This window comes from Nicotiana sylvestris, chromosome 9, assembly GCF_000393655.2.
Source record: "Nicotiana sylvestris chromosome 9, ASM39365v2, whole genome shotgun sequence".
NCBI lineage: Eukaryota > Viridiplantae > Streptophyta > Magnoliopsida > Solanales > Solanaceae > Nicotiana > Nicotiana sylvestris.
In genome coordinates, this window is record NC_091065.1 from 91,551,168 (window position 1) to 91,566,766 (window position 15,599).

The 15,599-nt window shown below is 33.6% G+C and overlaps 1 protein-coding gene across 1 annotated transcript; it reads right to left on the reverse strand.

The window, feature by feature from the left end:
* Positions 1-7,479: 7,479 nt before the first annotated feature.
* On the reverse strand, positions 7,480-9,204 carry LOC104230473 (cytochrome P450 94A2-like). The gene has a single exon (XM_009783298.2). The coding sequence runs from the start codon at positions 9,153-9,155 to the stop codon at positions 7,620-7,622; it is 1,536 nt and encodes a 511-aa protein (XP_009781600.1). The 5' UTR covers positions 9,156-9,204; the 3' UTR covers positions 7,480-7,619.
* Between the last annotated feature and the right edge of the window lie 6,395 nt (positions 9,205-15,599).

Consider the following 15,599-nt stretch of genomic DNA (forward strand, 5'->3'; position numbering starts at 1 on the left):
GAGTTGTCAGAAGGGCTTGGGAGCCGAATATAGGACTTCGAAGCGAGGTAAGTCTCGTTTCTTACCTTGTAAGCGGGAATTAACCCCATAGGTGAAATAATTCTATATGTACTTATATTTTTGGGGCTAATAGGTTTTCTAACATTTTTCGTAAAATGTCAAAACCCGTCCCCGATCTCGCTTGGTCCAGACTCGAAATTCTAACCAAAACTTGATTACCCATTCACCCTCGAGCCTGGATATACAATTGGTTTTGGAATCTGACCTCAATTTGAGATCTAAATCCCTAAATTTCAAAATTCCTTCATTCTACCCAAAAACACCCAATTCCACCATGAAAAACCCTAAATTCTAGAAAGAAATCTTGTAAAAAGTTGAAATAGATTGGAAGAAATTAGTTAAGAATCATTTACCTATGATTTGGGGAAGAACTTGCTCTAGGAAAATCGCCTCTTGGAGTTTAGGATTTAAAACTTTGAAGAATGAATGAAAAATCTCGTCCAAGACTCTTTTATTCAGCTGCAGATGTCGCCTTCGTGACCTGAGCTTCGCATTTACGATGCTCGCAAATGCGAGAAAGGCATCGCAAATGTGAACCTTCCGCATTTCTGCTGCTGTCGCAAATGCGAACCAGTTGGTCGCAAATGCGAAGAATTATTCGCAATTGCGATGTTGACAGTGGTCGGAATTGCGAACCCTGACCTCGCATTTGCGAGGTCTGAGGCCTGCAACTCAGTTGAAGCATACCAGCAATTCCCTAAGTTCAAAAATCACTCTGTAGCCTATCCAAAACTCACTCGAGCCCTCGGGGCTCCAAACCAAACATGCACACACGTCTTAAAATATCATATGAACTTGCTCACTCGATCAAATCGCCAAAATAACATCTAAAACTATGAATTCAACACCAAAACTCATGAAATTCTCCAGATAGTTCGAAATTTCTATTTTCTCAACCAAGGATCCGAATTACATTAAATCTCTTCTGTTTTTCACCAAATTTCACAAATAAGGTCAAAATACCATAACGGACATGTACCTGGCTCCGAAACCAAAATACGGGCCTGATACCAACAAGATTAAATCTTATTAAATTTCCAAAAACAATTATATTTTCAGTTAAACAATTTTCTTCAAAAATTCATTTCTTGGGCTAGAGACCTTAGAATTCGATTTCGGACATTTGCCCAAGTCCCATATTTTGTTACGGACCCTTCGGGACTATCAGAACATAGATCCGGATCCGTTTACCCAAAATATTAACCGAAGACAACTAAAATCATCTTTTTAAGTCAAAAATTATTATTTCTTAAATTTTTCACACAAAAACTTTCCGGTAACGCACCCAGATTGTGCACGCAAATTGAAGAGAGATAAAAAGAGGTTTTCAAGGCCTCGAAACATAAAAATATATTCTAAAACAAAAGATGACTTTTTGGGTCATCACAATATTCCTCAACGGAAAAGTAGTTACAACAAAAATGGGATGACATTGAAAATAAGGTCGTAGGTGCTAGTTTTTCTTAATAAGGATATTGTGCCTCAACATCTAGAAAAGATTTGCTAACATAAAAAACTAGATATTGCTTACCTTTATCTTCATGCACTAGCCTTGCTCTTACTGCTACCTCTGATACAGCTAAGTAGACGAGTAGCCTTTCTCCGTCTCTTTGTTCTGATAACAGGGGCAATTTCGATAAATATGCTTGCAAATCCTTCAAAGCTTGTTGACATTTGTCAGCACATTCAAATTGATTTTTTTTTAATATCAAAATGAATTTAAAACACTTCTCTAAGGATTTAGATATAAATCTCCCAAGAGTTGCTACTCTACCTGTTAACTTTTGTACTTCTTTCTTGCTTGTGAGCACAACGGCTATTTCTTTGATTGCCTTGATTTGAGCGAGATTCACTTCGATTACCCTATTAGAAATAAGAAAACCTAAAAGTTTACCTGAGGCCACACCAAAGGCGCATTTCTTCGAGTTCAACTTCATGTTATACTTGCAGAGACACGGAGTATCTCAAAGGTTTCATTTAAATGCTAGAAATGGTCTCTTGCTCGTGCTAGTTTTACCAACATATCATCAATGTAGATTTCAATGATTTTACCCCAGTATTCTTGGAACATTTTGGTCAACAACCTTGGGTATATAGCTCCAACATTCTTCAAACCAAACGGTATGACCTTATAGTAGTAAGTCCCCCTTTCTATAATAAAAGAAGTCTTTTCCTCAAGGATCCATTTTAATTAGTTATAACCAGAGTACGCATCTAAAAAAATTTAAAAGTTCATGACCTGCGGTAGAGTGCCACTTCCCATTCTTTTTGTGGGCTACAACATTATTAGCTAACTAATTAGGGTACTTTACCTCTCGAATTGAGCCAATTTTTAGAAGTTTCTATACCTCTTCTTTAATTACCTGATTTTTGAATGCTCCTGGCTTTCGTTTCTTTTGCTTTACAGGGGGTGTAATGGATCTCCATTAGACTTATGAGTCATTACCTCTAGTGGTGTACCTGTCATGTCTGAATGCGACTAAGCAAAACAATCAGCATTAGCATGTAAGGATTCAATTAACTTACTTTTCATCTCCAAGATAAGGTTTGTTCCGATATAAGCTTTTCTATCATGCCAATGAACAAACAATATAACAGCTTCGAGCTCCTCCGTGGTTGTTTTGATATTTTCATTCTTTTCTAGCTTTTGGATCACATCGGGCCTTGAATTTGTATCAGCTTGATTTTTTGGATTTTCAGTTAAAGTGGAAGTTACATTCTCCTCAACTGAATTCTGTAACTGCTATTTCTCATCTCTGTCTTTGAGTGTTTCACTTTCTATTGTAGTTGTTTTGATTTTTTACGCTGCCTGTTGATCTCCTCTAATTTGACGAACCCACCATTGTGATGGAAATTTGATTACATGATGCAATGTTGACGACAATACATCCATGTCAAGAATCTATGTCTTTCCTAAAATCATATTATAGGTTATGTCTGCATTCACCACTTGAAATTTAGTATCTTTGACGGCACCCTCTCCAAATGTTGCCAACATAATTTCTCCTTTTGATATGATCTTGAATTATCGAACCCAGACAACGATCGAGCGTTGGGTATGATATGATTGATCGCTTGCATATCATTCACTACTCTCAGCTGTATGATATTCATATAGCTATCTGGGTCAATCAAAACTAATTTGACATTAGTATCATGAACAAGTAAAGATATTACTAATGCATCATTTTGAGAGATGATCAAGCCAACCATATCTTTATCTTCAAATGTTATGTTGTCTCATTCCAGAGCTTGACAAACTCGTTTTTTGTAGGTAATAGAGATCTTGGTTGTCTTTTTTTGTTGTTGTGTACATTACTCTATTGACCTCCTCACCCCTGGTTATAATAGTTACCGTCCTTTTTTGTGACGAGGGTTTTGGTAGTTCTTGCATGTTTTTCATATAAGATTATTTTCCTTTTTTACTAAATAAATCAGTGAGGTAACCTTTTTCAGTAAATATTCAAGCTCCCCTTGCAAAAGTCTGCAATCTGCTGTTCCATGGCCATGATCATTATGGAATTCACACAGGAATTCTGTCTTCTTTTGGTGGATCTGTCCTTATCTCTTTCCGCCATGTACTTTATCAGTCATACCTCTCAACACAGGTACCAAATCGGGCATACTGATGTTGAAATTATAATCAACTATCTTTATCGGTAATTTTGATCATTGTTTCTTGTTGTATCTCTTTTCTTATTGAATCGAAAACCGTGCATGCTCTTGTTTTGACCTAGAATCTCATCATGCGGGTACCATGTAAGGCTCGTAACTATTTTTTCAAACCTCCTCTTTGTTTCTGAATGTCTACACCCGAACCTTTCCTCTACCTTTGGATGAGACATCGTATCTTCCTCTATTTGCAACTTTGTATTGTATATGTTATATACATCCTTCTAAGTAGTTGCAAGAAACTCCTACAAGCTTTCTTTTAATCTTCTCATGGCTTCTAAACTTTTCTCATTCAAATTACCTGTGAATGCCATAGCTGTCCAATTATCAGGTACACGAGGTAATATCATCATCTCCCGCTGGAATCCATCTACGAATTCTCTAAGGAGTTTCGTACTATCTTGTTTTACTTTGAAGATATTTTTCATTCTTTTTTCTAATTTCTGAACTCCCTAATGTGCTTTTACGAATGAATCTGCAAGCTCAGCAAAAGAATCAATAGAATTTTCAGGTAAGAGTGAATACCAAGTTAAAGCTTCTTTTGTAAAACCGATTCAATTTCCTGCTTGGTTAAGTCATTGCTCTTGTCCCCTGTGGTAAATAGGGTAACGTGATCTCGTAGGTTAGTAGTCCCATCATACTTAGGGATATCAGTCATTTTGAATTTTTTGGAAATTGTCAACGGTGTTGCACTCGACTTCCAATGTTGTTGTGAATATTTGTCTATATCTACTCCTTTGATCAGGGGCGGAACTTTTGATATCTGCTCTATCCACTCATTTTGTTCCTTGAGCTGCTTCTACAAGGTTAGTACTAAATTTTGTAAATTAGAACTTTTTGGTGTGCCTGACTCCCCCGGCTCCAAAATTGTTTAGCATTTCCCCACTTTCAGAGTTTTCAAGTCCTGAATGAGAGTTTTTCACGGTTGTATTTACTGATAGTGGAGCCTGCACAATATTTGAAAATCTACTTGTAAAAACACGCAAAGTTTCACTAATCTCCTGAGAAATATACTGCTTTAAGTCGTCTTGCTCATTTGTTTGCTCATCGATTTGATGTTCATCGTTACAATTAATAGATCTTTCAGGTGAATTTTCTCGGAAATACGGGTGTATGATGTGGTGGAGTTCCACCTTGTTGCCTTCCTTGATCGTCATCGCCCACCTGAAAAATTTTGTTAGTAGTAGACATATTTCGTTGTTAAAGATAAAATATGAAAAGAGAAAAGATTACTAGTTTCCCTTTAACGAAATCAATTTGTATGACAAAAAAATAGTTTTTGTGGCAAAGCAAATATTAATATAAAACGAATTTCTAATAACCAAATTCACTTCACTTTTTCAAATATAAAATAAAAAAGGTAATGAAATTCAATATTCAATAATAGAAAAAAGAAAATCTTATTGATTGTTGTAGCTTTCTTCCATGAATTGAGAATAAAATCTTCAATCAAGCGGAGAAGTAAAAGTAAAAGACAAATTGCATATATTCTTAAATTCTTTGATGATCGCATAAAGTATGGCAATGAGAGTTTATATAAGGATACAATATGTAACTCTTTTTCCCACTTAATTCATGTTCATTACTAACTAACATTAACTGCATTAATTGCCTGTTGCTTAAATTATTTATATTCGTTTATGACAATAATAGATAACCACGCATAATCAGGGATTATTCTGATTCCCTTTCTATATCCGTAAATATCAATGAATCTTCTTATTTTGTAGTCTTCATGCATTCTGTGACTGTCTCTTCTTTTCAGTTGTCAGATACAATATCTTTTGTAAACAATCTCATGGGTATGTTAACCGTACTTCATCATTCTTCTTTATTGATTTTATTCAAATGCCACATGTCAACATATCATTAATCCGCGTGTCATATCTATTTTTTCACCAATACAATTTCTTTTTTGGTGAATCCATTTCATGATTATCTCTTTAACAAATCTATCCATCACGAAAGGACCATTATAAATTAACGTAAAGATTATCATTGCAGGATACTTAGATCGCATGTTTATGTGACTGCAAGATACCTTATTGGATTTCCTTTATGTGACTGCAAGATACCTTATTGGATTTCCTTTGCTTTTCATCTTTCTCCCACATTTTTTCTCGAACAACCACATCATCTTGAAAATAGTACTATTCATCTCTCCTTACACTAAAATCTTTGGAGGGTGCATATTCAAAATATAAGTTATAAGCTTCTTTCTTATTCTTAACAATTTGATCGTTCATGATCTCTTCTAATTCAATTATAACATTTTTTGAAACTTTTTCTTCTATGATTTTCTCATTATCTTCTTCAATTTTAATATCTTCAAGCAATACTTCTTCGTGACTCTCAACATTGGTCGTCTTCTCCAAAGTTGACATGCTGATATTCAAAAGAAGAGTCTTAAGTATTTACAAAATATTTAACCACATAAAAGAAATATATATATTCAATCGCATAAACAAAATCCACCAAAACTCATGCATTAAAATATAAAAGACCAAGTAATCAAAATATTGAAGTTATATATGCATTTTAAGAACGACCTTAAATTTAGTCCTCTCAACGTGCACATGTACCTGTCACTCCTAGAATACAAAGTTTGGACATCAAAAAAGTATTCTCAGCAATATATTATACTAGAAGTATGAGGTTGACTAACATACTATATGCCAATTCCTTTAAGCTGATAGTTCTTAGTTTGAACTCCTAACACTTCGTATTCAGAATTACATTTTCGATCTTCAATGGGGAAATAAATTAAAAGAACAGAACACAACTCACAAGATGCAGCAAGAAGATGACTGATGCGGGAAACAAAGATGACAACCCTAAAGAGTTTTAACGTTAGTTCTTAGGACGGTATTACCTTTTTGAATTTTTTATTTATTAAAAATAAAACATAGACCTTAATTTACCTTCTATAGTTAACTAGATTTAGTGTGTATATCGTGTATGAATAGGTTTTTTCCCTCTCTGCACCACCACAAGACATGATTAATGCTAGAGGGGAAATAAAAACAGCAAAGAATAGCATCCATGAGATTTGCACAAAGAGGCGACAAGACTTCTTCCCCGCGGACTCAAAATTTTGAATTTTTCTTATAAAATAAATTAACTCGTCAGAAAATATTGTTCAAAACAGTTACCAGCTTTATTTAAAAGATAGAAGGATATATCGTTTCTTAATAATAAAATACTAAGGGGTTCAGTAGATTTTACTCTTTTTTAAACAATTTCTCTAGAAAGCATAAGCTCCAATTAAAACAGCACGTGCTTGGACTCCAAAGTTGTAAAGCACTTAAAAAGCATTTAATAATTTAGCAACTGTTATAAAATTATATTATTAAAGTGAATATCTATTTAGAGATTTTAGGATTTATTATTTTGTAGCTAAATTATCTATTCCATGTAAATCATCTCAAATCAATAAGAATTATTTCTCTACTTTTCTACGCAATATTGTTCTTATTCCTCTTTCGCTTAAAGAAACAAAAAAGATCTCTAGCGGATTCATTGAATTTCATAGCAAAATGATACTACTCCCTTCGTCCGTTCAAGTTGATTAATTTTAAAGTTATATAGAATCAGATTAATTTAATATTTAAATACCTAAAAATGATATAAAATATTATAAATTATACTAATTGTTTAATGACAATATAATAAAAAATAAAATTTAAAATTTATATAATTTAAAGTTAAAGAAACAAAAAGTGTTACATAAATTACAATTAAGAACAATACTAATAAATAATACTCACTTCTTATAAAGCAGCTTTATACAAACATAAATAAATGTCACAAAATCCAAACACTTTTAAGGTAAGTGGAAGAAGCAATAAAAACCTTTACCCTCGTACTCTTTGGCCATAGTTGAAAGATCAAATATCCGTACCGTTCCTTTCCTCAATTGTCACAGGGAAACCACCTTTCATTTTCGCAGTGAGGTAAGACAAAAAGACCGGCTCAACACCTTTTTCTGCCAGCGGAACCACCTTGAACCGCCGTAAAACACCAGCCACCACCCTCTTCATCTGCAAAAATGCCATTTCTTTTCCTAAACAAATTCTTGGTCCCGCCTGAAAAACAGGATAAGTATAGGTGTCCCTAGCCACAAAAGTCCAATTACCTGACGCTTCATCCTTATCTAACCACCTCTCTGGCCTAAACTCTGCCCAATCTTTTCCCCATAAGTTCTCCACTCTCCCCATTGCATAGATATGATAACTTACTCTAGTCCCCTTTTTCACAAAAGTACCATCTGGCAAAATATTATCCTCTGTAGCAGCTTTAGTATCTATGGGAATTGGTGGGTAAAATCTCATGCTCTCACAAAGTGAAGCATGTGTGTAAATCATGTCCTTCACTTCATCATACACTGGACTTTCGGATTTTGCTTTAGCCTCTTTTAAGATTTGGTTTTCTGTTTCTGGGTGTTCAGAAATTAACCAAAAAAACCATGTTAAAGCAGCAGATGTTGTGTCACGACCAGCCAAAATGAAACTTATAACAATATCTGTAACAAAGTCCTCATCCGAATGGCCACTGCTTAAAAATCTTGATAGTAAATCCACTGAATCGAGTGATGATTTTTCTTTGAGTTCTTTTTGTTTTTCTTTCACGAGTTCTTTTGCAAATTGACGAACTTCATTCACAGCTACCCTGATTTTTTTCTCAGATCCAATATTGAAATTTCGTTTTACTTTCCATACAAAAGGGAAAATAGCATTAAATCTTTCACTACTTAGCTTAACAGCTTCTTCAAAAGCAACAGCAAATTTTGCTTGAGGAAGAGATGGTAATAAATAAGCAGGATCATAGCCAAAAGCAATTTTACAAATATTATCAAAAGCAAACCTTTGTAAAATGTCTTGAAAATCCAGAACGGTTTTTTCAACAGCAGCAGTAGCAAGAATTGGAATTAGCCTTTCGTTGAGTTCTGTATCAACAACAGTTTCAACGAACTTGCGTAGAGATTTTGTGTTAAACTCATGGCTTGAAACTTGTCTTTGGTACTTCCAAATGTCACCGTCCACGTTAAATATGCCATCACCAAGAAAATCAGCCATAGTTGTTTTAAAAACATCACCTTTTTGGTAAATGTGAAATTGGGTTTTGAGCATGTGTTGGACATTGGCGGGGTTAGCTGTGAAAATTTGGCGAAAACCAAAAGGACGATTGAGAGTGAAAGTTAAGTTGGAAGTGTTTTGCATAATATCAGAAGTCCATTGAATTCGACGTTCTTTGTTTGCTAGGATCGAGAAACAGGAACCAATAATTGGATATGATTTTGGGATCTTGCTGGTGGATTTATTGGATGAGAAAAGATTGGCTAAAGTGGTTTTGATGAACAAGAGGAAGAGGAAAGGAATGAGGCAAAAGAGTAAAGAGGTTGAAAGCTCCAAGTCTATCATCATTTACGTATATCTTTTTGAGGTTTTAGTTGTTCTTTTGGTTTATGAGTACAAGGGTGAAGATGTCTATGAATATCTAGAGCTATTTATAGACCTTTGGACTGATTAACTTTTCCTCCATTTCAATCTATGTGAATTTGTTTGCGGAGTTTAAAAAGAATGAAAGTTTTTGGAATTTATGGTCCTAAGCAAGTTAAAAAAGAGCTCAGAGTATTTGTGTGATAATAAGAGCTTCTCATTAAGGATAGAATGGTAAGTTAGCTAAATTGTTACCAAATTTAGAAATTGATTATTCATTTTGGAACGGACCAAAAAAAAAATAGTAGCGAAGTGAGTATTTTTTGGACATTACAATAGATCTTCCCACGTGAGCATGATAGGCAGCTTTTTTTCTCAATATTAAAGTAAGGCCAAAAATATACTGAACGTCTCAATTGATACTTATAACTATTGAAAATTTTAATTTGTACTTCTTCCGTCTCAATTTATTTGTGTTTAGATTTTGAGAGTCAAATGAGTTATTCTTTGACCATAATCTTTTTATAGTATGTCTTTTAAATATTGTAAATATTTTTAGTACTACTTCTGTTTTAATTTATGTAAATTTTTTTTTTTTAGTTCATGCCAAAAAGAATGATTCTTTTTTATATTTGGAAATAATTTTACCTTTTATGTAATTATTTATAACTATACAAAATATATGCGCTTCATTTTATACCACAAGTTCAAAAATCTATCTTTTTTTTCTTAAAGTATGTACCTAGTCAATCCTCCGCCAGTACCGGTATCATTAATTTTCTTTTCTCTAATTTAATATAAACTATATGAACAAAATATATCAAGACAAAAAATACCTAAGGCAGAAAAATAGAAGTAATAAAAATAAAAAACCAGAAGCCAAAATGTTGAATTTTGCATTAAAATACATTATCTTCGGAGACAAAGGATAGAAATAGAGTTGTATCATGCTAGAGTATCATGAACCCACTATCTTTTTAAAATTATAGGTTCAAAATCATTTAAAATTTTAGTAATTTTTACTTATATATTTATACTTCGTGCGGAAAACAAGATCGTCCGGAATAAGATTTGAATTGTCAATTTCATTTATAGAGGTGCACTAAATAACTACTGCATCACAAGAGTCTTTTAGTATGGGTGCACTCACATATATTTAAGTAATTTAAAAAATATATATATATTATTATATCCCTCGCCCTAAATACGCCCCTATTTATACGCAGTCTGTTTACGTGGCTAATTTTTGCTGGTACTTCTAGTTCTCGTGGAAAATCTTGCTTCTTGACCTGTAAGTCATGCCGGCACTATATGACTTTTGTGAGGCATGCTAAGTTCATTGATTCGGGAACGACTGTCCTGGAATATCCTGGACATAAATTTAGTAAATGATTAGTCTACCACTTTATTTGTGTAGAATTTTATTGTTTTAATATAATAATATATTTTTATAATTTTCATGTGCAGATAAATAATTACTAAACACAAGTTTATGTGTTAGTACCTTAAGAGCCGTTTGGGACAATGCTAGAATATCACATGAGATGGGATGTGATTAGTTATCCCACCTTCTATGTGGATAACTAAACTCATTATTTTAATATAAAAGTTATTTGATCAGAATTAGCTAATACGACAATACCCCAAATCATACATGGGGTAAAATTAATCTCAAACTTTATCCCTGTATTATTATTCTTACCAAAAGACCCCTAATATTATAGTGTAGCATGTGTAAATATTGCTATTTTTGCTGTTTCAGGGCTGAAGAGTCGGGATATTAAATACATATTAAGAACTATACAAAGTTTGGTAACTTAAAATGTTTTAATAATTAAATTCTCTTTTCTTCAAAATTATAAAAAATAATAATAAATTTTGACTTCTCAAATGATAGTGCCATATAGATGACTCTGTTTAAGTGAGAGAATACTATTGCAAATGAGAGCTATAAGCGTATTCGAAGCCTGAGTATAGAGTTATTTTTGTTAGAGAGTGCTTTAGGCGGATGTAGTGCATTACCTATGAGTTCAACTGAACCCATAACTTTCGTCGCGGAATAAAAAATTTGTATGTAAAAATTCTTTAAAATTATAAAAATAGTAGATATGAACCCATAACTTTAAAAATATAATGAAAAACATTAAAATTGAACCAATAGAATTTAAATCTTCGATCCGCCTCTGAATTTTATCCCTAAATTCTAATGTGAAACTTCCGGGCAATTTTTGCGCCGCTAATTTTTGGTGGTACTTCTCCTCGAAAATCTTGCTTCTTGACCTGCAAGTCAAGCCGGCACTAATTGAATTCTCTGAGCTATGCTAATTTCATTGGCGTGGGAATTGGTGTCCGGAAACTAGCTGGACATAGTTGAAGGATTGCGTATATGTGTTCGTAACACGCAGCAGAAGATAATAACAATCTTAGGAAGACTTTTTCGTGTTTAAAATTATTTGCATGTCAAAGATCGGATCTAAGACGTACCTGGTGAAGAGAGTCTCGTTTCAAAATTTCTTCGATAGTGTGAAGACTCTATGCGTATCCACACCGAGATCGATCCTTGCTATCAACTATTTGATCAATGAAACCCGCGAACAAATTGAATGAAAAACTTGTGCTAAAATTTTGCTCAAAAAATTTCAACTTAAAGATAGAAGAACAAGAAACACTTTTCTTATAATTATATTTTCTCTCTTGATTTTGTATTGCACTTTCACTTTCACGAAGTGGGTTTTCTTCTCAAGACTTAACAATAATGCGGCTAATTTTCTTCATTACCCTTTGTATAGCATCACCTATAAACATTTTCCCTATTTGGTTAAGGTAATAATTTACTTAGGGTAAAAGTTTATACCTAAATAAACATTTTTGGAAAATTTCGATGGAAAATTGAATTCCCATTCAAATAGGTATCGCGACAGCCAAGTCCTTATAGACTTTCCATAAGATCCAATTCCAAATTGGATTATAAGTACTCATAGTATTTTATATTAAAAAATACTAATTCCATTCTTAATGGTCTAAAGTAGCCGCACGTCCTTTATGGACTTCTCGTCAATCCAATTCAAAATAGAATTTACTTAGAAGCCTTCACTAATATTTATATAAATACCTTAAATATTAAATATTAATTATATATATCACACACACACACACACACACACATATATATATATATATATATATATATATATATATATATATATATATATATTTCAATCAAGAGATATATTTTAATTTTCTATTCCAAATAGAAAACTTCAAATTGTTCACAATATTAATTATATCCTCTGTGCTAGCAAAGAATATAATAATATTTCATTTGGACTAAAAACTCTATTTGACTAATTAAATTATTTAATTTAATTATCAAATAATAAAGTAACTAATCCTTTAGCAAAGATCAGAACACTCGTTAGTGTGCGACCCCATAGGTTCAATACTAAGCGGGTAGTAAATTGATCATAATCGATATACTAATCAAGGGTGGCGTCTAGCAACATTCCTTAACGACCGGATAGCATGAAGTATACAATTTACTCTCAAGAACTCGTAGAAGAATAATGTAGTATTTCCTTTTGTCCTTATAGCTTTGGATCTCCCTAGGATATGGTTTAACTGTCAAATCCTAATAGGCGACCAACTATGTGTTCACGTCAAATATAATCGACCATTGAATGACCTAAGAAACTCTTTTCTTCTATCATTTAATTGCCCTGGCCAAGGTCTTAATTTGGTCGTTTATAATTCATGACAACATGGAGCTTAAACTCATTACCAAGAGTTGACAGATTTCATCTTGATCAATCACTAATTCTACAAGTATTCAATCGTGCCTAATATCCTTTCAACTATCGCCCTAGGGTCATAGGTGTCCGGTATCAAAGCACAATAAATAACTTGTCAATTACTATGACGATCTCAGGTCAAAGGAAACAGTTACATCTCATTCTTCAAGAGAATATCCTATTGACAGTTTATGGTAATTTTAACCATTAGGAATTATCCAATGAGTCGGTTTAATGATCATATCTTTATATACATCATCTATCTATGTGATTTAGTTAATGAGATCAACTAATCTTTATCCCATAAAGACAATCACATAAATATTGATCTAACCGGATTACTAATGTCCAAATTAATAATCCTACGATCAAGAACAACTTTAGATTAAATTGTAAGAGACTTTGCTCTCATTATCATGATCTCTATCATGATGACAAATCTCAAAATTTAATCAAGGACCTTATCAAATTAATCAAACAATTAAGAATAATTATAAAAGAATATCAAATGCCATATATTTTATATCAAATGACATTCACAAAAATATGTTCAAATCATCAAATATGATATTGGATCTAGGGCATATCTACTATATCCCTAACAATCTCCCACTTGCACTAGAGCCAATCGTTCTTGTACTTCATTCCTAATTTCCACTTGTGCTTGTCAAACTCCTTTGCACCAAGAGCTTTAGTGAATGGGTCTGCAACATTTTCTTTTCCATCAACTCTTTGAATCTCGACGTCTCCACGTTCAATGATCTCTCTTATCAAGTGATACCTTCGCAGAACGTGTTTGGATTTTTGGTGTGATCTTGGTTCTTTTGCTTAAGCAATGGCTCTAGTATTGTCACACAATAGTGGAACCGCACCTTCTATTGAAGAAACCACACCAAGTTCAGTTAAGAACTTTTTCATCCATACAGCTTCCTTAGCAGCTTCACTAGCTGCTATATATCCTGCTTCAGTCACTGAATCAGCTACTGTAGCTTGTTTGGAACTTTTCCAACTCACTGCACCACCATTTAAGGTGAATACATAACCAGAAATAGATTTGCTATCATCTCTATCTGAAGATAAACTTGCATCAGTATAACCTTCAAGTTTCAACTCAGAATCTCCATAGATGAGGAATTGGTTTTTAGTCTTTCTTAAGTACTTAAGAATGGTCTTCACCACCTTCCAATATTCCTCACCAAGATTTGCCTGATATCGGCTAGTCATTCCAAGTGCATAAGACACATCAGGACGTGTACATGTCATGGTATACATGATAGCTCCCACTGCACTAGCGTATGAGATCCTACTCATGCGTTCTCTATCTTCAGGTGTTTTAGGACAATCCTCCCTACTGAGAGTAATTCCAGTACCTATCGGTAGATAGCCTCTTTTGGAATTATCCATATTATACCTCTTTAAGATGGTATCAATGTACAAAGACTGGGAAAGTCCAAGCAGCTTCCTAGGTCTATCTCTATAGATCTTTATTCATAATATATAAGCTGCTTCTCTTAAGTCTTTCATGGAGAACCGTTCAGATAGCCAAATCTTGGTACTTTGCAATACCAGTATGTCATTCCCTATGAGCAATATATCATCAACATACAACACTAAAAATATAATTGTGCTCCCACTAACCTTTTTGTACACACAAGGTTCTTCTTCGCATTTAACAAAATTGAACTTTTCAATTTTCTTGTTAAAGCGAATATTCCAACTTCGAGAAGCTTGCTTTAGTCCATAAATGGATCTCTGTAGCTTGCAAATTTTATTATGATCAGACGAAGATGTGAAACCTTGAGGTTGTGTCATGTACACATCCTCTTCTAGCCTACCATTAAGAAAAGCTGTTTTCACATCCATTTGACATATTTCATAATCATAGTATGTTGCTATAGCAAGCAAAATCCGAATAGTTTTGAGCATTACCACGGGAGAGAACGTCTCGTCGTAGTCGACTCCTTCTTTCTGACAATATCCCTTGGCAACAAGACGGGCTTTGTAGGTCTCCACCTTTTCGTCTGCTCTAATCTTTTTCTTAAAAACCCATTTACAACCTATAAGTTTTATATCCTTTGAAGGTTCAACTAAAGTCCATACTTTATTTTCCTTCATGGATTCCATTTCGGATTCCATGGCATTTTGCCACTTCTCATAATCGGAACTTTGTATAGCATCTTCATAGGTCTTAGGGTCATCATCATTATGATCAACCTCATTTGATACATCATCTTGTATCAATAAATTTAATCTAGTTGGTACATGACGTTCTCGTGTAGACCTTCTAAGAGGTACTTGTACAACCTGTTCACCTTGTGCTGGATTTGGTTGTTGTTCAATTTGGTTTGGAACTGGTTCATTAACCTGTTCTTGAACTTCATTTAGTTCTTGAACTTTAACCGTTGAAGATGTCAACTTCCTTGGCAACTTCAAAACATCCAATAAAGGTTCTTCAATTTGGGTCTCATGATCCTTATATTGTGTTGATTCATTAGTTTCTTAAACTTCATCAAGTTCTATTTCTCCATTATAATTTCCTTCTAAAAGAAATTCCTTTTCTAGAAAGGTTGCTCCCCTGGCCACAAACACTTTATGGTCAGAAGAGTGATAGAAATAATATCCCATTGTTTCCTTGGGATAC

Coding starts and splice junctions, on each gene's coding strand:
- LOC104230473 (XM_009783298.2), bottom strand. CDS start 9,155: ATGATGATAGACTTGGAGCTTTCAACCTCTTTACTCTTTTGCCTCATT.